This window comes from Lepidochelys kempii, chromosome 1 (assembly GCF_965140265.1).
Source record: "Lepidochelys kempii isolate rLepKem1 chromosome 1, rLepKem1.hap2, whole genome shotgun sequence".
NCBI classification, from domain to species: Eukaryota; Metazoa; Chordata; order Testudines; family Cheloniidae; genus Lepidochelys; species Lepidochelys kempii.
Genome location: NC_133256.1, coordinates 277538512 through 277566189, shown reverse-complemented (window position 1 = coordinate 277566189; position 27678 = coordinate 277538512). Strand labels below are relative to the sequence as shown.

The following is a 27678-nucleotide window of genomic DNA, read 5'->3' as shown; positions in this document are numbered from 1 at the left end:
TCCTTGGGGGGGGCACTCCTAAAAAGGTCTTCTGAAAGACAGGCTGCAGCCCACACATACCAAACAACTGCGATTATTGAAAAAAAAGAGAGGTGTGATTGAGTACAAGGAATGAGAAACATGCCACAAACCCTAACATGCAGTTACAAGAAAACCTCAGGATCTGTGTAGCTATTGTTCTGTAACCACAGTGATTAAGGTAGACTCATCTCCTGTACTCAGTAAAGCCAATGACTGGTAGCTAAACCAGGATGTTTGCTATTTCAGCTGCTTTCTGATGCATGTACTGTAAAATCTTTGGGACATGGACTATAACTTACTGTATTATACAGTGCCTAGCACAATGGAGCGCTGACCCTGGCTAAGGCATCTAGGTGAAACTGCAATGTAAGTGAAATAATAACTGAATAAACAAATAAATAAATAATACAGTACACTCCCGTTTATCCAAAACCCTATTATCCAGACCTCTGCATTATCTGAATTCCTTCCTTGTCCCCGGAGCACAGACTGCTGGCCAAGACTCTGCTCTGCCCCACCAGGCCTGCAGCGTCCCACCAGCACCTTGCGTCTGCTGAGATCAGGTGTCACTGGCCCTGCAGCAGCCCTAGGAGCCCTCTGCAGTCCCGCTGTCACAAGAGAGAGAGTGAGTGGGCAGAGCAGAGACTCCTGGACAGGTCTGCGAGGAGGAGGATGAGCCCCCCGGCAGCAGGGACGGCCATCCTACCAATTGAACGGCTCCCACCCTCTTGATTATTGGAACAAAATCAGCGTGCCCCCCCCCATGCTATTCAGAAAGTCGGGAGTAGACTGTACTCTTGCGAAGATCCTTTCAGGTTTGAATAGGCAGTAGTCTGTAGCAGGTGACTTCCTTAAAGAGCCATTTGGGTGGAGAAAAAATAGCCTCTGATGCTCCTCCTCAAAGATGGGGAAGTGTGGAGGGGACATAGAAAGGAGTCAGGACTAGAGCTGACTAGAAGATGACAATTCCATTTTGTGGCAAATTTTGTGGTTTTGAAATTTGTTTTTGTTCTGCATTTGGGTGTGTATGTGGGTGGCCATTAGGGAACCAGCATGGGATGTGGGAGTGACAAGTTGAAGTCCCTTCTCTGCCTGAGTGGGAATGGAAAACTCTGCTGTAAATTAGGTAGAAGAGAGTTTTAATCTCAGATTGCTTTGAATGAGGGAGCCTTGAAACTGGGTCGCCCACATCGTGGGCCAGCACCCTAGCCATTGCTCTAGCTCATTTCATGCAAGGTTTTGACTTTGACAAAACATCATATTTCACCAAAATTTAATTTAGTTGTAAATATAGTTGTTGTACCATGAACTGTTTTTCTGATTCAAACATTTTGACCAACTCTAACAGGGCTATTGTGTTTGCCAGGAATATCCTGGGGAGACAAAGGGACCTGTTGTGGGCAACCCAGTTAGGGCAGAAGACTCAGATGTCAACAATTCTGATTTTATTGATATCTTTGTGATATTTGTTCTTTTCCTCAAGTCCCAGCTACTGCAGTTGTGTAAATACTTGAGAATCTGAAGGTTTTTTTAAAAAATAAGTTTCTAGTCCTTATGTTTGCTGAGAAAAACATGAAAATATGAAGCATAAAAGCAGGGAAAAACAAGACGACAAATAAAAAGAACGAAGCTGTACAAAATTTTTTTAAAATACCATGATTTCTAAGTCAGTCTGATGATTTTGGGGAGGCTGACTCAAGAGTTTTAAATGCTCAGGGTTGGCAATACTGGAAGAGAAGCCTTGCAAGAAGGAAAAAGCTGCTGCTGAAATAATTTTCCCTGCAGGTTCACTGGGATGTTGCCCGCTCATGCCAACCCTCACACTGAGCACTTCTTTAAGGCACCTCCGACAGCTGCTTCCTTTCTCTTACTACCCACTGACAACTGATGGCATTTTCGAAGCAAAGCATAAAGGGGCCTGTGAAGAGATTGCTTTCTTGTCATCTAAAGAGAGGAGCAAACGGATAATACAGGGTGAGAAGGGCAATGCTGATGCAGGAAGTAGTGGGATAGAGTAATAATGTTCCACATTTTGTATTTCAAAACAGTTATTCCCTTTGAAGCAAAATATGTTGACCACTAAAGAGTGGAATCCCTTGATATTTGGTTTTGCCTTTTATTCATTGGCTTCACTGATTCACATAACAGAACTGATTTTCAAGCTGCAGGTACAACGTCTACATTTATGCTAGATGTTCAAAAGTCAAAAAGAAACAGCTTCTCTCTATCAACTATGAATGCTAAAACAGTTTCTATAAATACTCACAGTAAACAGCAATCAGAAAAGGAAGGAAACAATAGAAAGGTTCAATTATATCACAGGTAGAAGGCCTGTGTATACCTTGGATACACTAAAATGAAATATATATATATATATGTTCCAGTAGTTTTCTTACATACTGACTTGAAGTATAAAAAATCCTGTAATTTACAGTGAATGGGAAAATGTCTCTCAAACCACATGGCTCTTATCTCTCTTGGTTATGCCAATAGTGAATTCACCAGCATGAGATGCAAGATTTTCCAATAAGAAACTTCCAGATGTAGCACTTTTTAATTTTTTCTTCGGATTGTGACTGCGTTACCTGTATCTTATTATTATTTATTATTAATTATTATTATTATTACTTATACTACAGTCGTGCCTAGGAGCCCTAATCACAGACCAAGAACCCAAAGAACAAAGGGACAGCCTTGAGACAGAAGACAACAGATGGATACAGACAGATAGATGGGGAGTACAAGGAAACAATGAAACAACACTTGTCAGAATGATAAGCTGTGGTCACAGAACATCAGCAGCCTGATGGTTGACAAATATTTTGTAGGCATCATGGCAAAGAAAAGTGTTAAGGAACGATTTCAAGGAGGATAATGAGATAGCTTTGTGGATGTTTACGGGGAGCTCCTCCTAAGCGTGGGGCATTATGGGAGCTGGGGTGAAAAAATTAAGAATTCTGTTTTAGCCATATTGAGTTTGAGCTGAGAGCTAGATGTCCAAAGGTGGAGCCCTATGGAACCCCACAGAAAGTTGAACAGGGGACATGAGAAGGATCCTCTGGAGGACATATTTAAGAAGCAATTAGAGAGGTACGAAGAGAACCTGAAGAGGACAGAATCATGGAAGCCACATGAGGACAAGAAGGAGAGCATGATTGACTGTGTCAAAGTGGCTGATGTGTCAAGGAGGATGAGGATGGAGTACTGGTTCTAAGCTTTGACTAGGAAGCGGTCCATTAGAGACTCTGGTGAGAATAGTTTCTTACAATACATTGTTACTCACATTGTCATCGCAATGGATAAATGTTTACAAGAATTATTTACACAAAATCCCCAAATTAAAGCATTATCAAGGTTGCAAAGTCAGACACTCAAAAGCTAGGAAATGACAGAATTCAGGTTGCATATACAACCTCCATTTGCTTCCCCCCGATTTTTTGTGTGTATGCATAATAATTAGGGCTCCATGTCTGACACAAAGGTCACGGAAGTCATGGATTCCGTGACTTTCCACGACCTTCGTGACTTCTGCAGTGGCCAATGTGGCTGACCCCAGGGATGCATCTGAAGAAGTGGTTTTTTAACCACAAAAGCTTATGCCCAAATAAATCTGTTAAGTCTTTAAGGTGCCACCGGACTCCTTGTTGTTTTTATGGATACAGACTAACATGGCTACCCCCGATATATGATAATTGCATCAGTAAACAGAGTATCGGGGATCTAAATGGTCAAATTCTGAAGCTCTTAGCAATGTTTTATTCAGGCCTTACTCAGGCAAAATTCCCTCTGAGGTTAATGAGAGTTTTGGCCTGACTAAGGACGGAGTCAAAATGAGTAAACACTTTAGGATTTGGCCCAATATGTTACTCAATCAGAGGAGTACAATGGTGACATACAACAGATTCTGTGCTACTGTGAAACGACAGAAACATTTTAACATGTTACCTTGGAGTTCATCTCTCCCTATTTCAAAGTGAAATGGCGAGCCACAAATACGATGAACTACCCAGAAAATGACTAACTGTACAGAATTAACATGTATGAATCAGGAATAAAAAATAAGTCCTAAATACACTGATAAGTTGTGGTATAGTCTCCTCTCAATGCAATATATATATATAACTGGAAGATTATGCAATATATAATTAATATGCAATACGCATAATTATTGGAAGACTAAGGGTGAAATCTTGACCCCGTTAAAGTCAATGGGGGTTTGCCATTGATTTCTGTTTGGTCAGGATTTCATTTTAAGGTTTCTATTAGACTCAGAAATATATGTCAATGAATTTCACTGCCTGCAGAGAATTGTTTTAGCTTCAAAATCTTGTCTAGTTTTTAGAAGCATTTAAATGTTGATGCATTATCTTGGCACATTGAGATTACTTATTAATAAATATATTCTGCTACTCTTCATGTTGTGTATACTTTACTTTCTAAGTTGTCTCACTGAAATAAGTGGGATTACTTAAAGTGTAAGGTACTATGCAACCTAAGTAAAGGTGGCATAATCTGGACCTAAAACAAAGGTTAAACCAAACAACTAGAATATCCTTTTCTTGATTGTTAGAAGAAAATAAAGTTATATTTTTTTCTTACATAAATAATGAATTTAGTTAAAACATCTTTTGATATTTCTACTTTCCACATAGGTGGAAGAGAGGAAAGAACCCTTATCCTAAGTGTAACAAACCAGTCTACTCTATTTATCACTGCATACTTCAGTCACTGCATTGGAAAGTGTTTCTTCTGCTGTCCAATTAGATCACACAAGCAGTTACCTTTATATCTGTTTGGAAAAAATATATATTAGCAAAGTTGGCTTTTGATAGTTTAGTCCAATTTGATTCTATTTCTGTAAATTAATGTTTGGGTTTTGGAGTAAAAAGGACAGGCTGTAGGTTGAAGCATGTGTGTTTGAACATTGGCACATTGTTACAGCTAGAAAGGAAGCTGGCAGATGGGACTCAAGATGTCCAGAAGACCATGAATGTTTCACTGGAGAGGGGAGAAAGAAGTTGAGAAAGGGAATGTCAGAGAGCACAGATGAGGAAAGGAAGCAGTTGGGGACAAGGACATAGGGAGATATCAGAGTGGCATAATGAGACAATATAATTTCTTAAACTGTATAAAACATGTTTTAATTTGAGATTTTAATAGAGATTGAGAAACACAGAAAGGCTGTGTCATGGAGCTGGAGATGCAAAGGAGCAGTCTCTTGTATGAAGAGTGGCAAGAACATGTGGGGAAAGAGAGAGAAAAGGACTATGAGATAGGAAGAAAATTCCATGAAGGATTTTGAAAACAGAGAAAGCAATTTTGACAGATTCTGAATTGAATGGACAAACAGTTGTTTGTGCTTGAGGGTGGGAAGTAAAGTGATTTTTCCTTTTTGTATATTTTTAAGAAGATACGCAGCAGATTCAGTGCAAATCTGAGCCTGGAGACATGATATCATCTGGAAGGCTATAAAAGAGAGGGTCACAAATATATGAGGAGAGGAGATAAGGAGCAGGGGCGAATATTTCAGTGGCGGTGATGTCCGACATGTATGGGAATTTGTAGAGGAGGAAACATAGATTTATTGAGAGGAGACACACACTTCTGTTTTTGTGAATGATATTTTGTAAAAAGATTTGTAATAATTTTGGGTGCTTTTTGTTTTTTAAAGATTAAACTTTGTGTAACATACTTCCAAGATTTCTGTCAGTGCTAATCTTGATTGCCATGTTGAGTTACCCAGCTTGGCTCACGTCAAATACCCTATGCACAGCTTGTTGAAAAGTTTGAGGTGAACGTGTGGTGAACCATCTTACCTCTCTAATGTCCCTTTGATATTTACTGTTCATTTCTTCTGTTTTAATTAGATCCTTCCTGGCAGTCTCTGCTTCCTGCTCTACCTCCCCCACTCGGGAAGATAGTGCAGCCAAACGTTCCTTCATTTGTGCCATTTCATAATTTTGCTTTTCGAGCAGTTCCTGTAGTTCCACAACTTGACTGGCTTCATCGTTTGAGTCTATAGAGCCATTTGATAGGCGCTGCAGGGAGAGAAACAACAGTATTCATCCATTATTTATCATATAATGTAGAAACTGCCTGAAGCATTTTTTAAACAAATCTGTCAGCAATTAAAAGACAAAATATTACAGGCATTTTAAGTGTAAATAACATGAGATTCAGGGATGCTAGTAAACAAAGGAAATAGAAGGTATGTGCCCTGTTAAACTGTGCATTAGTTGTGTTTTAGAGTAACTGGGTGTATAAATTGTGGTTATTTATGTACTGGGTCTTTTTAGAGGAAATTGGCGCTATTCAATAGAATTCAACCTTCAGAGCAAGGAATCTCCATCAGGAGAGATGGAATGTTAAGACTTTAGTCTTGTATATACAAATGATAAGGGAAGAAACGTAAACATGAACGATCAACTGTGTTTGGCATTGACACCTGAAGGACATGTGGAACTTCAGATCTCTGAAGTCCCTGCCTCCCAACCCTCTACTCAGTCAGCCAGATCACATTGCTAAAATTCACCAGAGAGCACACAAAATCTGCAGATGCACAGCAGCCCTCCAACGGCCCGTTTGTCTGGACAACTGTAATGTTGAAAGTATGCACAGAACAAACAACAAGGCTCCACCCTGTATATAAAATTAATCAATGAAGTTTGGGATGGCTCCCAAGAATCATCTCCCTAATCTCCAACCCCTAACAGAATGGTATGCTTATGGTGGACAGATATCTATTATGTTTGGGTGGAGTTGAGAAATATCATTCTGCAGGCTGATTCTGCTACTTTTTGTCCTCTCTTGAAGTCTCACTCCCAGTGTCTCTTCCTCCTCAGTGTTCATCTTCCTTGAAGTCTCTATTCAGCATCTCTTTCCACCCCTCTACCCAGCTAGGGTTGGCTGCTTCATATTTCTGCAACCCAGCTTCAGTGGGAAGGGAAACAATGAAGTAGCTGCTAAGTGTCTCCACAAAGAGAAGTGGGGGAGAGAAACAGCTAATGGGTTGCTGCAAGTTGCTGGAGTTCAATAGAGCAGCGCTATAAAAGCCACTTTACATTGTCCCATGCTGTCCGAGTGGAGCACAGTGGTGTTGGTCTTCAAGGATGTTGTCCATTGTCCACTGAAGAGCCAAGTGTACACTACTGCATACATGGTGTATGTCTGGCTCTGCCCTGGATAGAATCCATACTTCTGCCCATTGCTGCTTCTGCATTACCAGCATCACTACATATTTATACAGTTGTGTCTATTTACAAATTCAAAGAAAATCACTTTGTTTAATGATTTTAATTATATTCTTGCTCAACTCAGCTATCAAATAAACCCAGACCATATAGTTATACTAAGACCATCTGCATTTCTGTGGATGACTGAATAAGATTATTTTACACTAAAGATTCATTAGATTAAAACAGCTCAGCTCCAAAATTACTTTCCTAGTGATTTGTGTAATGCTTAAACTGTATGTTAATTACTGAAACACAGTTGATCTACTTTGGGACACTACTGACTAATGACAATCGTAGAAGTTGAAAATCTTATTTCCATTTGATTTTGTTGGACAGAATGATTTTAATTACAGCGTTTGCATACGGTTACCATTCATATGCTGCAACCTGCATATGAAAATAAAAATACTACCTGGCCACAATGTTAAACACATTACCACTGTCTTTTGTTCCAGTGTATGAACTTTAAGTAATTTCTCCACTCATAGTTATTATAATGTTACTTTTAGGGCCTTATTTTTTATTCAGTAATTTCAGCAATTTTGACAGATGGAGTAAGTCATAGACAGATGGACAAACTTTATCATGTGTTTACCTTGCCATATTATTCCCTAAATGGATTCATATGAATTGAAGCTAAAATATAACTAAGCAACCATCTAATATGAAACATGAACACCATCCGGTCACTTGATTTACGTGACCAAAAACATAACAACTTCATCATCAGTAAACTTTAATTACTAACAAGTGTACATTCACCAGCAGTTTCTGTGAAAAATAATTGTGAAAGTGAAAAGAATAATTGCACCATTTTTCTTTGAGAGATTACAATAATTTTAAAAATAGAAATAAAGAAATCAATGATCTAAAAATGTTGAAGTAGATGACTAAGGGATAGATTTTTAAAGGTAGGTAAGTGCCTAAACCCCATTGATAACTCCCAGATATTTCATGGTTAAGTTGAGTCATCATCGTAAAAGGTTATATGTCTTGATCAAAACTGGCTTGCAAGATACTTTTTCCTGTTGTTCAGCTCTGGTAAGAATTTGCTGAATGCAGTTAGTCGAAAACCAACATATTCATGTTCTCTTTTATTTCAATAAGTTGACATTCAAAGAAACACATCTAGTGCCATTAATCATTGTTTTCTTTTAGAAACCACATGCAACACTGAAATAACAGGAATGGGTATTTACTTTCCCCTCTCACCATGCTACATGTTCTCCATCCCTCTGGTTCTCTCTCCACTATCATACAGACAACAAGAACAACAACAACAACACACACACATGGGGAGGAGGGTCTCTCTTGGCTAAAAATCAATACCTTTCTTAATACCAATATGAATAAATCATGTCTAGTTTGAGTGGTGTAACATGTACTTAGATCAGTTTTATGGCAGTTTCAATAAGGTATTTTTCATTAACTTGACCGTACAACTGGAATGTGTTAAAGGAACATTTTGATTGCTATGTACCAGTACATTTCAAGCCATCTGTCATTTACAAGAGACTTAGAACACACTGTAGTTTCACTCTGTCCCTCACCCAAAGGAGAGCAACATTTGGTTGTCAAGTCAACCAAGAGAAGAGAAGAGAGCCAATGACCAGTGACCAGATATTTTAGGACCTTTGTAGGGTTTGATCCAGCACCCATTGAAGTCAATGGAAGACTTCTGTCTTGGATCCCAGAACAAGTGAGTCAGACTTCTTAATATTTTTCTTCACTATTGGCTCAGATATGAAGATCCATAGGTCATTGTGGAGATGGGAGGAAACAGAATAGCAGAAGTGATGTTAGTAGAGATTAACAAAGGAAAGACTGAAAGCCAAACACAGAAACCAGGTGAAGTCTGAGGTGTGAGAGCAAAAGGAAACTGAGATCAAATCAAGAGAAGATAGGAGCTATGAGCTCAGAGGACATGATGAACATGATGAACATGAGACAGACAGACAGGCAAATAGGAGGTGCAAGGTAGGGAAAAATGGAAAGAGAGCCAAAAGAAATCTCCAAAGACCCTGTTTCCATCCTAAGCAGAGGTGCAGGTTCCAGGAAAGTTAATTTAAATAATATTTAAAAACAGCATTTCTCAAACTGAGGTAAGTAGATCCTTGGGGGTCCCCCAGTGTACTCCAGAGGGGCTGCGAGCCCCACTGATTAACTCCTTCCCCCCCCTACCTCATCTCCATCCTCCCCCTCCCTCCCAGTGCCTCCTTCACAACAGCTGTGCCCCAGCGGGAAGGAGATGCTGGGAGAGAGGGGGAGGAGTGGGGACCCTGGGTCTGCGCCAGTCCCAGAAGTGGTCAGCATGTTCCTGAGGCCGGGGGCAGGGCCGGAGGGTCTCCATGCGCTGCCCCAGGCCCAAGCGCCAACTCTGCAGCTCCCATTGGCTGCGAACTGCAGCCATTGGTCGAGAGCAGTGCACGGAGACCCCTGGCCCACTGCCTAGGAGCTGCTGCCAGAGGGATGTGCCGGTCACTTTTGGGAGCCGCCCAAGGTAGCGCCACCCCCCTCACCCTCTCCCGCACCCCAAACCCCAGCCCAGAGTCTGCACCCAAACTCCCTCTCAGAGCCCGCACCCCCTCCTGCACCCAAACTCCCTCCCACAGCTGCACCCCATCCTCCTGCCCCAGCCGTGAGCCCCCTCAAGCACCCAAAATCCCTCCAACACCCAAACTCCCAGCCCAGAGCCCTCACCCCACACCCCCTCCCACACCCAAATTCCCTCCCAGAACCCATACCTTTCACCCCCTCCTGCACCCAAACTCCCTCCCAGAGCCCGCACCCCCTCCTGCAACCCAACCCCCTGCCCCAGCCTGGTGAAAGTGAGTGAGGGTGGGGGAGATGGAAGGAGGGGGGATGGAGTGAGTGGGGCGTGGCATCAGGGAAGGGGGTGGACTAGGGGCATGGCCTCGGGAAGGGGCGGGGCAAGGGTTGAGCAGTGGGGCTTGGGGGTCCACAAAAATTTTAAATCAAACTGGGAGTCCTCAGGTTGCTAAAGTTTGAGAACCTCTGTTTTAAAATGTATTTTAGGTCCTGAAAACCTTTTGTACTTCAAATTATATGTATTGTATGCAGCAGGGGCTCTCAAACTGGGGGTCGGGACCCCTCAGGGGGTTGTAAGGTTATTGCATAGGGGGTCATAAGCTATCAGCCTCCACCCCAAAACCCACTTTGCCTCCAGCATTTATACTGGTGTTAAACAGGGGTGTATCATAGGCTCTTGTGCTCTTTAACATCTACTTTTCTTTCCTGATTCTTCATGCATTTAAAGACAGTAATGATGGCATTATCTTCGAACCGGACTAATTCCCTGCTAGATGGTTTACATCACAAGGTTTAGAGTGAAAACCAAGGTGAAAGAGCTGGGTTTTGAGAGATTTCCTATTTGTGCCTGATGCAGCCATGGTTGCTGTAGTGAGGTAGTGTGGGTCTCTGCTGCCCCAGGGAGAGACGAGCCCCTCCGGACACCAGAGTGGGAGGAGCCAGGAAGCCCTGAGCCCGCCCACCAGACGGTCAGGTGTGGCACAGGAAGTATAAAGACCCAACCCCAGAGCTCAGTGGGAGACCAGCCACTGTGGAGGTCAGACGTCTCCAGCCTACCTCCTGGTTGGGAAACCCCAGCGACCTGCGGTGGACCCAAGGGCTGGCCGAGCCTGTCCCAGGCCATCTACCTGGAGGAGTTGCCGAGCCTGTCCCAGGCCAGCTACCCGGAAAGTTGCCGAGCCTGCCCTGTGCCACCTATCCTGAGGAACCCATGGTGCAGGACCCCCCTGAGGACACCACTCTGATCCAGGTACCTCAAGAGGGGGAGTCTGGAAGTAGCCTGGGTCTGCGACACTGCCAGAACCCATGTCAGTGTGTTGCGGCCAACATCCCCCATGACACAGCAGTGGGTCTTCTGTTGCTGCTAGGGCCCCGGACTGGGACGCAGTGGAGTGGGAGTGCCTGCGTCCCCCCTGCCACCCAACTTGCAGGTGGCAATCTCCCCCTCTCACAGGCCTTCAGACGTAGGGCCTGGGCTCACTGTTTATATATTGTTATTGCTCAGCCCCTGAGGGCCTCAGCACCTGACTCACCATTGCCCCGCCCTGACCTAGGGCCTGGGCTTACGACTAACTGTGTTTATTTCTTTCCTCACAGAGGAAGACCCTGCGGCCAGACTAATTCACTGACAGGCCTCCTCCTGAACTTAGTGAGACAGTGGGGGGTCCCTGCCACTCCAGAGAGAGACTAGCCCCAGCTAACCTCTCTACAGTTGCCCACAGTAAATCTTCTCAGCAAAATCTCTTGGGCAGTTTTTCTGCATCATTTAACAGGTTTTGGTAGACAATTAGCTTCAAGAAGACTGTGATCATGTACCAAAGGGTGGAAGAACCAATGCTTCCCATTACTCTGGAGGGTAAATCTTTTGGTGTCATTGACAGCTTTTGCTTTTTGGGTTCTATGATCAGCAGGAAGCTTGACCTTCAGATTGAACTGTCTAACAGAATCAGAATTTCTGGCCATTAGAGAAGTGTGCATGGAATAACAGCAAACTGTTGACTAAGGTGAAAATGTGAATCTGCAAGACTTGTGTGCTGTCATCCCTACTTTATGTTTCAGAAATGTGGACTACATATGCTAGGCACTTCAGCAGACTGAACAGCTTCCATATGAGATGCCTGCACAAGGTCCTGAAAATAAAGTGCAAAGACAAAATACCAAACACAGAGGTGCTGGAGTGCACAGGACTGACACATTTAGAAATCACTATTAAGAAGGGGAGATTTGCGATAGCTTGGTTATGTCAGAAGAACGGGAGGAGACCGTATCCCCAAAAATATTTATACAGAGAGATTCGTGACAGCTCCAGAAAGCGAGGTCACCCTTTATGGCAGTACCAAAGTATGTGTAAAAATGATATGAAGTTGTTCAACATCAACGTAGAAAGCTGAGCGGAGTGCACAGAATCCCATCCAATCTGGAGGAAACATCGGGCACTGGGTGCAGCTCAACATGAAGCAGCTTTGATTCAGAGGATGGAAACAAAGTGAGAAAGAAGCAAGCAGCCCTGTAATCTTCATTTCCAACTCAGATAATACATGGATCTATGGAATTTGTAAAAAGCTGAGTCTCTCTCAAATTGGGCTTGGCAGCCATAAGTTAATGATATTCATTTCATATTACATAGTATTATAGGACCACAGGGACAAAGAGAATCAGCAAAAGTTAATTTAACATCATTATATTAAAAATAAAAAAGCAAAAGCAAACTCATGGCAGTGACTGAGAAACCAAAATCACACTCCATATAAAGTGGTGCAGAGATAGTGTCTCCTCACAAAAAAGCTTTTATAGCTGTCCAAATATAGCAATAGTAGCCAGGAGGAGAAACAGAACAGAGATGAAAGAATTATCAAGCAAATCTGATGGCAGAGATAGTATTAGTTACAACAGACGAGGCATACCACAGAGAAAATCAAAGTTCAAAAATACCCTGTGGGAGCAAGTGCCATGGAGGGCAACAGGGATTAAACAAGAAAAAAGATCCAGAGAAAATATCTTCAAATTGCTAGTGGTGTATGGGAGGAGGAGGAGGGGAATGTAATGCCCATATTCCCTAAAGCTGAATAGCATGAAAAGAAAACCAACATCATTAGTGTGGGATTTTTTTCTCTCTCTCTCTCTAGATCAAAAGCACAGCAGCAATGCAATCTGCTGTTTGTATAGGCAACATATATAAGAAATATATAACAAATTCAACAGTGGGAAGGAGGATAAACACATGGAACCACAGTAAAATTCCCTCAGACCGTCCCTTCCCCCCCATACAACAGCATGAGAAAAGTATCTGCCTACTGGGCTATTAGAAGGGAGGAATGAAGATAAAAGCAAGACCAGGAATAGGTACAAGACAAGACCCACACTGAATACCTTAACCTCTTTCAATACGTTTCATATCCACACTTCAGTCTAATCCAATAGTACTGCTGAAGGGAAAGCTGTGTTACAGAGATGGCACAATGTAACAACTTAAAACAGTAAGGACAGCGGACTACAGTATTCAGAGTAACAGCCGTGTTAGTCTGTATTTGCAAAAAGAAAAGGAGTACTTGTGGCACCTTAGAGACTAACCAATTTATTTGAACATAAGCTTTCGTGAGCTACAGCTCACTTCATCGGATGCATACTGTGGAAAGTTTAGAAGATCTTATTATATACACACAAAGCATGAAAAAATACCTCCTTCCACCCCACTCTCCTGCTGGTAATAGCTTATGTAAAGTGATCACTCTCCTTACAATGTGTATGATAATCAAGTTGGGCCATTTCCAACACAAATCCAGGTTTTCTCACACCCTCCCCCAAACAAACTCACTCTCCTGCTGGTAATAGCTTATCCAAAGTGACCACTCTCCTTAAATTGTGTATGATAATCAAGGTGGGCCAAGGTTGCTATTTTACAACAAAAAAACTTCAAATCCAGACTCCAGCGAGAAACTGCTGAATTGGAATTCATTTGCAAATTGGATACAATTAACTTAGGCTTGAATAGAGGCTGGGAGTGGCTTAGTCATTATGCAAGGTAGCCTATTTCCCCTTGTTTTTTCCTACACCCCCCCCAGACGTTCTTGTTAAACCCTGGATTTGTGCTGGAAATGGCCCACCTTGATTATCATACACAATGTAAGGAGAGTGGTCACTTTGGATAAGCTATTACCAGCAGGAGAGTGAGTTTGTGTGTGTGGGGGGGTGTATATGAGAAAACCTGGATTTGTGTTGGAAATGGCCCACCTTGATTATCATACACAATGTAAGGAGAGTGGTCACTTTGGATAAGCTATTACCAGCAGGAGAGTGAGTTTGTGTGTGTGTGGGGGGGTGAGAAAACCTGGATTTGTGCTGGAAATGGCCCAACTTGATTATCATACACATTGTAAGGAGAGTGATCACTTTACATAAGCTATTACCAGCAGGAGAGTGGGGTGGGAGGAGGTATTTTTTCATGCTTTGTGTGTATATAATAAGATCTTCTAAACTTTCCACAGTATGCATCCGATGAAGTGAGCTGTAGCTCACGAAAGCTTATGCTCAGATAAATTGGTTAGTCTCTAAGGTGCCACAAGTACTCCTTTTCTTTTTGCAGACTACAGTAGTTACCAAATTAAATATAAAATTGTCCAAGTTAGTGATGGTGAACGTATTCCTTTTTAATTTTGTAAAAGACAAGATATGAGGAAAACACAGAAATATGAAGAAAACACGTTTCACCGTGACAAATGCTGAAGTGCTTTATGCCTATTTTGCTTCAGTCTCACTAAAAAAGTTAATGGTGACCAGATACTCAACACAATTAATACTAACAACAAGGGGGAAGGAACACAAGCCAAAATAGGGAAAGAACAGGCTAAAAAATATTTAGATAAATTAGAAGTATTCAAATCGGCACGGCCTGATGAAATTCACCCTAGGGTACTTAAGGAACTAGCTGAAGCAATCTCAGAACCATTAGCAATTATCTTTGAGAACTCCTGAAGAACGGGTTAGGTCCCAGAGGACTGGAAAAGGGCAAACAAAGTACCTATCTTTAAAAAGGGGAACAAACAGGACCTGGGGAATTATATATCAGTCAGCCTAACTTTGCTATCTGGAAAGACACTGGAACAAACTATTAAACAATCAATTTGTAAGCACCTAGAGGATAATAGGGTTGTAAGAAGAACAGGAGTACTTGTGGCATCTTAGAGACTAACAAATTTATTTGAGCATAAGCTTTTGTGGGCTACATCCAACTTCATCGGATGACAAATACCCAGCATGGATTTGTCAAAAACAAATCATGCCAAACCAACCTAATTTCCTTCCTTGACATGAAGAACAGGAGTACTGTTCTTTTTGAGGATACAGACTAACACGGCTGCTACTCTGAAACCTTCCTTGACATGGTTACTGCCTCCAGGATGGGGGGAAGCAGTAGATGTAATATATCTTGATTTTAATAAGCCTTTTGACACAGTCCCACATGGTATTCTCACACACAAACTAGGGAAATGCAGTCTAGACGAAATTACTATAAGGTGGTTTATGATTTGCTGCCAAACTGGGAGGGCATATCTAGTGAGGTCCGTCAGGGATCAGTCCTGGGTCTGGTACTATTCAATATTTTTATTAATGACTTGGATAATGGAGAGAAGAATATGCTTATAAAATTTCCAGATGACACTAAGCTGGGAGGGGTTGCAAGCCCTTTGGAGGACTGGATTAGAATTCAAAAGGATCTTGACAAATTGGAGAATTGGTCTGCAATCAACAAGATGAAATTCAATGAAGACAAGTGCAAAGTACTTCACTTCTTCTTCATCATCATCATCATCATCATCATGTTCCCATTACACCTCTGGTGTTTAGGGCAGTGACGAAGCTCCTCCGCTCCTGTCTGTTTCTGGCAAGTCTTTCAATGGTTTACCAGCTGTGCCCCAAGTTTTTCAGCTCAGCTTCCACAGCTCTTCACCATGTTGTTTTCGGGCAGCCTTGTTTTTGCTAGGCTTCACAAGCCTTCACTTCATAAGTGAAGACAAAGTGCTTCACTTAGGAAGGAAAAAATCAAATGCACAACTACAAAATGGGAAATAACTGACTACGTGGTAGTATTGTTGAAAAGAAACTGGGGGTTATGCTGGATCATAAATTGAATATGAGTCAACAATGTGATGCAGTTGTGAAAAAGGCAAATATCATTTGAGGATGTATTGCCAGGAGTGTTGTATGTAAGACAAGGGAGGTAACTGTCCCGCTCTACTAGGCACTGGTGAGGCCTCAGCTGGAGTACTGAGTCCAATTCTGAGCACCACACTTTAGGAAAGATGTGGACAAACTGGAGAGAGTGCAGAGGAGAGCCACAAAAATGATAAAAGGGTTAGAAAACTTGACCTTTGAGGAAAGTTAAAAAAAACTGGGCATGTTTTGTCTCGAGAAAATAAGACTGAAGGGGAACCTGTTAACAGTGCTAAAATATGTTAAGGGCTGTTTTAAAGAGCACTGTGATCAACTATTCTCCATGTCTTCTGAAGGTAGGACAAGAAAAAACAGGCTTCACCTGCAACAAGGGAGATTTTGTTCAGAAATTAGGGAAAACTTTCTAACTAAAGAATAGGCTTCCAAGGGAGGTTGTAGAAGCCCCATTATTGGAGATTTTTAAGAACAGATTGGACAAACACCTGTCAGGGATTGTCTAGATTGATTTGGTCCTGCCTCAACACAGGGGGCTGAACCTGAGGACACTCTTCACCAATAAATCTAAAATAAAGTCATTGCTATTTTCTCTGGTTACATTATACCATCTTGGTTCTTGGGGACAAATTTTTCCCAAAGAGGCATCCTAATGGTTGAACCAATATCTATGCTAATTATGCTGACTATATCCAACCTATAGCTTACAACCAGAAAATAACCGATGCATTTTTATACTAGAGTTATATCAGAGTCGCACTGATATTAAGGATGCACGGGTCAGACATTTATTAATGTACCTGCTTCAAAGATTTGTAGTAAATATTTATACATCTGTGCTAATGAATTTACAGGTACTGATACAACAGCTTTTTCTTGACTTGCCACGTATAATCCAATATGAAGGTGACCATTCAGAAGTTTATGGAAAAAAAAGCGAACTCCAGTTGTTTGCTATGGGAATGTCAATTTTACAGAAAATGCTTTATGTGGACACACATGAACAAGAAACACAAATGAAACGTATGCAATCCCCAGAGAAATAGATGGATGAGGTCTAATAAACTATATTACCTCACACAACCTGTCTCTCTAATATCCTGGGACTGACACGGTTACAAGAAGACCCCAGAGAAATGTCAGTTTGGGAGCTTTTTGCCAGCAGAAAGGTGGGCACAAGTGCAGAAGAAGTGAGAACATGGTAACAGATTTGGGTTCATCAGGAAATCAATTATGGAAACATTCACGGATTTATTCAGGAAAGGTTAAAACATTTATTTTTGTCCAAATAGGACAGCAGGCCAAAGAAAAGGAAATAATATGTGAAGAAAGCCCTGGCAGCCCTTTTGCTGTTGACATATATGACAAACCCAGAAGCATCTCCAAAGCAGAAAAAACTACTGCCTAAGAGAGACTGCCAAAGAGCCAGATGTTGCTGCTAGAATAGCATATTCCAAAGCTTGGCCTCTGGGTTTTGTGACTTCTCAACTGAAGAGAAAGTAGAGAAGTACTGGATAGCAAAGTAAATGGCATGGCCTTTTGAAATGAATAAAATACTGTAAATAATTTTAACCAAGTTGTTTCAAATTTAAAAGATTCACCAAAGTTATGAAATAAAATATTAAAGAAATATGCATTGTTATATATCATGGATGAGAACGTACACTAAAATCATATAGCACTATAAAATAATATGAGAAAAAAGGTCAAGGAAATTCAGTCATACATGAAATTAGACAGAAATAAGTCACTAATAGCCATACATTACCACCAGATCTGAGAGCTGGATCGTAGATGAGCAGATTCGTAGAAACATTTTCTAATCCTAGGGTTTTATACTAACACCCATGAACATAGTCTCTGAGGGGCTTTAAAATTAAGTAGATTGGTAAAACAATGTCTCTAGTGAACTTCATGAATTCTTTAACTCTTCTACCTTCTATGGTTACAGAATACCCACTTGTTGTTCCTGAGGATTTTTTGGTGGTGGAGGAACATGGCTGTAAATGACAATCTAGTAACAATGGAAATAAAGATACTGCTGACCAGGAGGGAGCTGTAACGTTTGCCAGTCGTGTCAATTTTCAGGGATGTGTCACCAGCACCATTCCGAACAGCTGGGGTGTTTCAGTTAGGAAAACAGTCTGCTGTCCTGTGATAACAGAAAAGGTGCTACCTAGGGCAGTGAACGGTTAGTGACTGTTCAATGTGCCAGTGCAGGTGATAGGCTCACAGCCCGTCTCTGGCAATACACATCCTAGGGTTTAGTTTTCACTAAGGAAAAATAGAGGGATTCAGACTGGAACAAAGAAATAACAGGAGGGGAAAAGGCAGCGCAGCAATAAAGAGCATGGGGCATGATCTCGAAACTACTGTTGCTGCAGTAGATCAGGGAGGCTAGAGATCTGTGACTCATACTAGGAACATCTGGCTCTAGCTGGCTGAGCCCAAGAACGTCCTGCCTCCATTCCTCATCCTTCAGGGGTAACATCTTGACCCAGGGCAACAGGATTGCACTATTGAATGAAGCAAAACTCTTCCTCCATAGTTGATTATCCTCAAAAAAGGTGGTAGTTACTGCTATTTAAAATGAGAGTGAAAGTGCCATTTAGGTCAGCCTTTCAGAGAGCTGCTGACTATGACTGCTGAGGTGTAACAATCATCCTCTTCAGTGTGTATCTTACATTGTGCTTGCCTTCTGCAGAGGAGTTCCCAAACATTTATTGTGGAAGTAATGATGTGCTCATTAGAACTCATTACAAAACCTATCACATATTTGAGACTCATACTTCTATCCAGTGTGCAAATGTAAAAAATGAAGCAGAGGGGTAGGGTGGGAAGGTAAAACGTTCCAGAAGAGTTGGGGAAAATGTCCCTAAAATAACTAATTTTAGGCACTGGAGTTTGAAAATGTTGGCCTTAGTCTTAAGAAAAAACACAAATTACCCTCAGCAATGGTAGTTACACAGATGATCCCTTCTACCTGAAGAGTGATCAAAAAAGTCAGAACATCACCAACAGAACTTACAAGGAAAGCCAAAAGAGACATACTTCACAGGTCATCATACAACAAAGGAACCACTCTTAATTATTCAGTACAGGTATCTGAAGGGAAATGAAATAAATACTATCACATGAAGTCATATTATGCCAATCACCTCTCTTTAGACTAAGGCCTGGGCTACACTGGTGGTGGGGTGTTGAACTAAGATATGCAACTTCCGCTACGCTATTCACGTAGCTGAAGTCGAAGGATCTTAGTTTGAGTTACCTGGCCGTCCTCACAGCAGCGAGTTGACCACGGAGACTCCCCGTCGACTCCGCTTACTCCTCCTGCCGAGGTGGAGTACAGGCATCGATTTGGGAATCGATTTATGGCGTCTAGACGAGACGCGATAAATAGATCCCCGATAGATCGATCACTATCCACCGCCTCAGAGGGTAGTGAAGACGTACCCTAAATGTAGGATGAAATTGGCAAAGGTAAAATTTAATATTGCCTCACAAAATAACAAAGTTGATAGTTACTAGTGTGGTCAAAGTGGTGGACTAAATTAATGGCCACTGCCCTGTCTGTTTGAAGGAAAACATATATATTAGAGAGTCCTAATGAAAACATCCGTTTTGTGAAAAGAAGGCATAGGAGAATTAGAAAATGTGCCACCAAATGAGGTGTTAAACATCACTTCACTGCTTTCATCACAATAGAGCAAATTAACTCCTAAATCAGAAAAAAAAATTCTGATAACACCGCCCAGTGCTTTGGGCCAAGCTCACAGTATGTTTTTTTTTTAAAAAGGAAAAATCCAGCCCTTGATCAATAAAGCAATCACAAACAGGATAAAGCATACATGACAGATATTTAGCTTTCAGCAATGAACCTTGTGAGATGGTTGCTACACAAATAGTAAAGATCACACAATTATAGCTTTAAAACAGACTGATCAATACACTCAGAGGAGTGTACGACACTCTTCCTTAATAAGAACATAGCAGGAGCCGTTTAGGAAATCAAGGGCAAAATAAATAATAATGATGAATTTTACTTATATAGCACAAGCTAAGAACCACAAAGCATGTTACAAGCATTAATTAAACAAACCTCACAAGCTCCATGTGACATAGATTAATAAACCCCATTTTACAGGAAGAAACTATGGTGAATATGAAGCACAGAGAAGTTAATGCCCAAGTTTTCAAAGTGTCACGTATTCAGGGATTTGGAGCAATCAAATTTTTGAATTGCTCCACTCCAGCTCCACTCTGGCACCAATAGTGACTGCTCCAGCTCTGCTCCAGCTCCGCTCCACACTCCAACTCAAATTAATTTTTAACTACATAAAAAAGTGCATACTGTAATTTTGAAAAAACATTATTTTTATTCAGACTTTTAAAACAATTTAAATGTCATCAACAATGATACAAACTAGAATCATTCATAATTCATTCTGTAAAAAATTATTGCAGAAATCAAGTCGTATTTCATAGCCTGCCGCAAATCATTTAAAATTAACTTTAAAACTGAAAACAGTCGATCTACACTAGCTTGAGTTGTTGGCATGCTCGAAGCAATTCTATAGGCAGCCTGAATGCAGTGTGGGTAGCTCTGAATGGCCTCAAAAACAGACTTAACTTTTAGCCTACCAATAGACTCCATTGCCTCACAATCTTCTCAAAAGTTTCTCTCAAATAATGCTTCATTGCAATTATGAATTGCAGAAACTCGCCGCCGTCTTTCTTGTTTATCCAATTCCTTTTTGAAGGCGTCATCTTCTGAAGAATTGGTGCTTGAATTATCTCCATTTCCCTGTGATGGTTGAAGACATCTCAGGGATGGATGCTCGAACAAGTTCAGAGTGGAGACAGAAGTTTGAAAACAGCCTGCTATTTCTGAAGGATGTGAACTTTCCGAAACTGCAAATTTGATTGTTGATGACTCCTTTTGTTGTGTTTTGTTTTCTTCAACCTCTTTCACTGAGTTCAAATATAGCAACAGATTTTGTTTTTTGAGTCGTTGAGCAATATCAAGGAGCCCTTCCTTTGCCTTTGAATCTGATATCGTGGGTCAATATAAACTCCAGCAAGGAAATGAATATTGTCAAAAAGCTTCTTGTTGCGTTTCTGCATGGAGGATAGAATTCCTTCCACAATTTGTCCACCATATTCTTGCAAGAATTTTGACAGTTTTCACCATTCCTTCATTAAAACTCCCAGGGTTACATCGACAGCTTGAAGATTCACTGTTGTTTGGTCTGGCTTTGCAAAGAGGTCTCACAGGTTCTTCACTTCATCCCATTCAGCTTTTGTTAACTTGAGTTCTCTTGTTCCAGCAGCAGCCACTTGTTCACAGTAAGATTGAAAAATGAGAAGCTGATCAATCATCGCAAATATTGAACCCCAGCGAGTCACAGTATCCAATGATTGAGTTACCCCATGTAGATCAAGCTGAACACTTTGAATACTTGAGGTTCGTAGTTTGACAATGACTTGTCAAATTTTTGCCAGAAATTTCTTCGCATGTTCTTTGTTCAGTCCATCCCAGATTGCCAACTGAAGAGTGTGAATACCACACCGTATCAGCTGGACTTTTGAGTGGTCCTCATGAAGCCATGTTGGAAATATGAGGGTAGGGTCATTAACCCATTGCGCAGCAGCATCCATGTTGAGTTCGATTTCATCCATTCCTTTAGTTCCTTCATCAGGCAAAATAGCTTCAGTTCTGTTCACATCCCTGTTCTCAGAGGTAGAAATGGTTTCATTGTCCTCACTGAAATTTTTGATGGCACACATCACGTTTGCTGCATTGTCAATGCAAATGCTCAGCACTTGCATTTCACTGATCCCAATTTTTTCTAAAATAACTTTTATTTGACTTTTCACGTACGAAGAATTGTGATGCCCTTCAGTGTCAATTATGTCCAAGATTTTTACCACAGCTTTATCTTTTCCTTCTTTGTAGTACTGAGCATTGATTGCAAGGAAATTTCTGTTTCCACGGGTTGCTGCATCCATTTTTAGGTAGCACAATTTTTGCTCCAAAGCTTTCTTGAGCTCTTCACGACCAGAATCCGCTGTGCTGACAACTAAATGATGAATCGCATCGTGCCCCATCGAAACGTCAAGCTGCCCACCCATTTCACCTGAAATTTTTTGGAATTCTTTGTTCTTTAACCTGAAGGTAGTGAGCGGTGTTGAACTCAAGCAAACCATTTCCATCAGCCCTTCACAGAAAGTATTGGTATCCATGGTGACTCTAACCTTTGAGGACTTCAAATATGAGTCAAGTTTTGTTTGCTCAATTTTGGGTTTCTTTTCAGATGACGCTCCGCAAAAAATCTTTTCTCCAGGAGTTTTCAAAGAGCCAGATGAACGTCATTTAGCCGCATTAGCTTTGTGTTTTGCCTCAACTTCCTGGTCCTTTTTTGTAACCAGAGCCGCATAGTTTTCAGGATGGTTACGTTTTACATGCCGCCAAATGTTGAAACTTTTCATGGCACTTGCTTCACTTGTCTTGAAGTTGCATGGTTTGAGCTCGCCATTCACTTCCTTTTCCACCTTGCACATTGCCGATTTCTTCTTTGCTTTTCCCAAAAGCCCAAATTTTGGGCTTTTCAAATTCAAAAGTAAAGACGTTGTTGAGATCCTTTCCCATAAATCAGCCAGCAATCATGGGGGAAAGATTTGATTTTTTTTGTTGAAGCCATGGCCAAATCTTCTTGTGCTGCTACGGCGTCCAAATGTTTCTTGTTATGAACTTCGAAAAGCAGTGAACAAAAGCATTACTTTTTTTATAATGTACCTGCTTGTGATATCTTAACCACTTAAGGTACTTCGAATTTATTTTGGATTTTCTGGACAAAAATGATCACATTTTCTTTTTACACAAAATTATTATTAAAGTATATATTAATATTTTAACATGTTTCTTGCAGTTTTAATGAAGTAAGAAGTATTTTAATATACATAATTAATATAAATTTTTGTTTATAAATTTCAAGTTAGTTTTTCTTATGAAATTTTGCGGTAAAATATTCAAAATATTTTCCAAGTTTTTAATTAATATCTCAAAAACGCTGTAATATAGATATATCAATGACATTTGGTATATGCCGTAGCGTCAGTATGTGCTATTGCTGTTCTACAACATTAACTGTTGGGAAGTAACGAGGCTACACATTACAAGGTTGAAAATAAACTTTAACGGGAAAGCAGATTCAAATTGCAAGCACAGTCCTTTTAGTAAAGAGAGCAAATTTTCAGAAATATGTTTTTGCTTCATCAGCTTGAATAGATTATACAAGATAGAGCAAAAAACAGGTTCTATTTTGTATAATGTTTCCAGCCTGATGTAGGAAAAACACATTTCCGAAAATTTGCTCTCTTTACTAAAAGGACTGTGCTTGCAATTTTAATCTGCTTTCCTGTTAAAGTTTATTTCCAACGTTCTATCATACAACATCATTCAAATAAAATTATTTAAACTACAGGCATTGTGAACTGGGGGGACTGGGCCAATTTTATTTAATATTTTTTAAATCTTCGACTATTTAACAGATACAACCCTGGAATATGATTTAATGTTAAAACATGCATTAAAATGGTACTCTTAATTTATTTTGTATAATTAACCGTTTCCGAGAAAACTGTTTAAAAATTTTAATCTGCTTAGATGCTTAGAATGATACAAACAATTTTACTTATTACTTATTTTTCAACTTTGGAACCATAAATTTTAAATGTAATAATAAACAATAACCATAATTATTAACTTATTAGGGAATATAATATTACCGCTCATAGCCAGGGGCAGTCAACAACAAGCCTTTCTTGAAATATGAAATAAAAATGACCAGCCACCAGTTCAGGGCACCTATGGTTTAAATAATTTTGGATAATGTAATATGGTAGCACATACTAATGCTAAGACACAGACATAATTTCATTATTTTATATTAAAACGGTTTTGAGATATTAATCAGAAATTAACTTTTCATCACCTCCTTGAAGGGACTGTAGTTCCCTTAGGAAGAATTTTAGGACACATGTTCACAGAAATGTTTTTTCTTAAAATGACCTAAGAATTCACCCTCAAAGTTGTGTTGGACATTTTCCAATCACTCTGGATATATCACAAAAATCACTCTTAATTTATGCAAAAATGTTTACTGTATATTTATATGCCTGGTACACACGACTTTTTCAGTAAATTTAAAATTACAAACAATGATACCAAAAGACCGTTGAACAGATGACATATAAAATAAGTCCATCAGAGTGATACGAGAGCATGTACAAATGAACAAATGTACCGGTAACGGCAGCCTGTGTGAGAAATGAACTTAATTGGTTAATATCTCTTGGGATATCTTAATATATCAATAAACAAAAACATTATTTTTTTCAATATTCCTGTTTGTGATATCTTAAATGTTGCATCTGCATCACACTTTTCCGTAATCACAGCACTCAGCGTGTCTTGTTGATCAACCCTTACAAAAGAAGTATCAACACATACTAATCTAACTATCTAACTAACTTACGCGAGCACGTACTTGCCTAACCTTGGCACAAGGGTGGGAGCAGTCAGCAGTGTTGCCGGATGTCTGATAATTATCTGATTCTTTAATAAAACATATCTCCAAAAAACTTTGTAATTTTGTATCTGTACATTAAATCTTGATTTTGGCAGAAGCGAGAATAAAAGTGGTAAAGTAGATGCTAATATCAATCGCTATACAATCTGAAACTTTTTGGCACCTTTAGGACTTTCTTGCTAAATATCATTCATTTTGGATTGAAAATGAAAAAAAAAAACCTGGAGCAGTGGAGCAGTCAAGGTTTTCTGTGCTCTGGTTCCGCTCCAGCTCCGGGCAAAAACCTGCAGCTCCATTGCTCCGCGTTCCAGCTCCAGGCTCCGCGCCAAAGCCCTGCATGTATTTGTGGGTATTTCAATTTTTGGGTGCCCAAATGGATATACCTACTTGGTTTTTATTTTTGTTTTTCAGGGGTACTGAGAATGAGCATCTGGAAGTCCCACTGAATTCAACTGGAGCTGTGGGCTCTCAGCACCTCTAAAAGTCAGTCCCTAGGGGTTCAAATAAGGAAGCCCAAAATTAGAGCTCATTTTTAAAAAATTGAGCCTAGGAGACTTACACAATATCATACTGGAAGTCTGTGGCAAAGATGGAATAGAACACAAGTCTCCTGACTCCCACCCTTGTGCTTTACCATCACACCATCTTTTCAAGACCATTGTATAACCGCCATTCTAATTGTAGTACGGAATGCTGGAGTCCTTAATCAGCCTGAGTATCTGAAGCACAAGAAAGACAGATCTAAAAAGAAGTATATGATGTTAATCCAGATGAACAGCTGCAAAGTATAGGCAATATAGCAGCGCAAATGGAAGTGATAACTGTACTGTGGACAAAAACAATAAGAGCAGAACCAGTAAATCACAGTATAAAACAGAACTTTGAAAAAGACTATACCCCAAAATAGTAGCACTATACCTGATGTGTCTCAAACACTTCTTGGAGACTGTTCGTCTCCTTATGAATGGAGGCCTTCTGTCTTCACTGTACTGGAACCGCATTCAGCAACAGTTCTCCTCCTCTCTCCAGTTTCTAAGAATTCTCTCACAACTTCAATAATCTATTCACATTCTGACAAATTAACCTTCTTCTATCTGAACCTTTTTCTTTTCTTTCAAGATCACAAACACAGTTGCTAAAATCATCTTCCTTTCCCAATACTCTGTTTCACTTCTCTCTTCAAACCACTCCTTTATTTTCCTCTCACCTTCTATATTAAGCTCAAGTTTTTTATCCTCACCTTCAAGGCTTCAGGTAACTACCTCTGTCCACCTCTCAGCTCCAATCTGCTGTTTTTCCTTCTGATACCTGTGAGCTTCCGCCTTACTATGCTCCTAAATGCTCCTTTCAGAAATAAAATGGGTTGCTTGATAGATGGGCATTTTCCCCCATTGCTGGTCCCATCTTTGAGCTACTGGACCAGACTATTCCATCCCACTCCCAGACTGCTTACCTTCACCAGAGTACTTCTCCCCCTCTCACTACTGGCTATGTGTTGAAGTCATTTCTGAAAGCTTATTCAGAAGAGATAGAACAGCACCTTCTGATTCCCCAAAGCAAGACCTGCTCAACTCACAAAACAAAGTCCCACAAGCAACAAAACCTACCTGCTCTGACCAACTGCTCCTCTCTAGTAGTCTCACCAGTTCAGCAAGAGAAGTAATAAGCTTAGGGCCTCTCTCTTGCACCATATCATCCAGTGAAGCTCAGCTATCCAAGCTGTTAGCCATCATTTAGTTTGAAATCTAAACTCCAGGCTCCCTAGCCCAGATAGTAAGAAAGAGACATTATTTTACTGGGGTGTGGGGTATACAGTATATATAGATTTCTGTGGGATAGGGAAAGGGGAAAGAGATGGGGGAAAGAGTTGATTTCTTGGGAAACAAAAGGGATCTGACTGAAAAGTTTATTTATATAGTGAATGCGCCACTTGTGAGTAATACGTCCATCCCAATCTCTTGCCAATAAAAACCTCCATAACCACACCATCAAATATGCACCATACATACACACATAGTCCCTACCCTTCACTAAAACACACACATGATATCTTACGAAAGATTCTTTAAGGTAGAATTTTGAGGACTGGCCAAGAATTATTGGTTTCGCTTCTGTAGCCTTCTTCCTTTACACTTGGAACTCCTTACCTCTACATGTGTGCCAAACAATCAGTCTCGCCATTTAAATCCTCCTCAGACACATACTTCTTCAATGAAGCTTAACAGTATTAATCCACCAAAGGAAGTAGTTAATTTTAAAATTCAAGAAGACATCTGCACTGCTTTGAGACGAACCCTCCATCTGATTATCAACTCTATTTTGTGTCTGAAGTGTATTATCTGTCTAATTTAGAATGTGAACTCTTTGAGGCAAGGTTCATGCCTCCCACTATGTTTTATACATCAAGCGTACTGATTGCACGCAATAAATAGCAAAATAATGACAAAACACCTCGAAGCAAACTTTCTCCAAGTTACAATCAACCCTTGAAGGTCAGTGGTAACTCCCTATATGTCCCCTTCATGAACTGCTCTTCTTGTCCTCCAGATAAGGACTCCATATGCCCTGCTTTCACTCCATTCTCTGCTATTCTGTTATGCTGCTAGCTGAAGTCAAAACACCATAGCTGGCAACACACAGCAAAGGAGCAGATATGAAATAAGTTGGCTGACTAAAATGTGGAGACAAAGAATTCTGAGGCCATGTCTACACTTACAAGCTTACAGCTGTGCGGCTGTAACAGTGCTTGTGTAACCACATTATGCCAATGGGAGAGAGCTCTCCTGTTGATATAATAAAAACAGCTCAACGAGTGGCGGTAGTCATGTTGGTGGGAGAGTGAGCCTCCCACTGACATAGTGTTGTGCACACAAGCACTTATGCCGGCAAAACGTATATCACTGAGGGTGGTGTTTTATTCACAGTCCTGAACGACAAAACTTTTGTTGACATAAGTCCTAGTGTAAACATGACCTTAATGTAGTTTTCCGAGCAGTAGAATCCCCATGTGGAATCAAAACCACGTGGTAGCCAGGAGCAACACAAGTGGTGTTAGGAAAGTCCAAAAATAAGGCAGATGCTGCTGTCAACGTGTTAAAGAAAGCTCTTGAATT

At 40.5% G+C, this 27678-nt stretch overlaps 1 protein-coding gene across 11 annotated transcripts in view; it reads right to left on the bottom strand.

The window, feature by feature from the left end:
• Positions 1–27678, bottom strand: part of PPFIA2 (PTPRF interacting protein alpha 2) — a 619912-nt gene that overhangs the window by 124220 nt on the left and 468014 nt on the right. For all 11 annotated transcript variants that reach the window (XM_073327625.1, XM_073327626.1, XM_073327628.1 and 8 more), the window contains one exon: positions 5838–6059. In XM_073327625.1, the coding sequence (XP_073183726.1) occupies positions 5838–6059 (222 nt within the window). The remainder of the gene's footprint in view (positions 1–5837; positions 6060–27678) is intronic.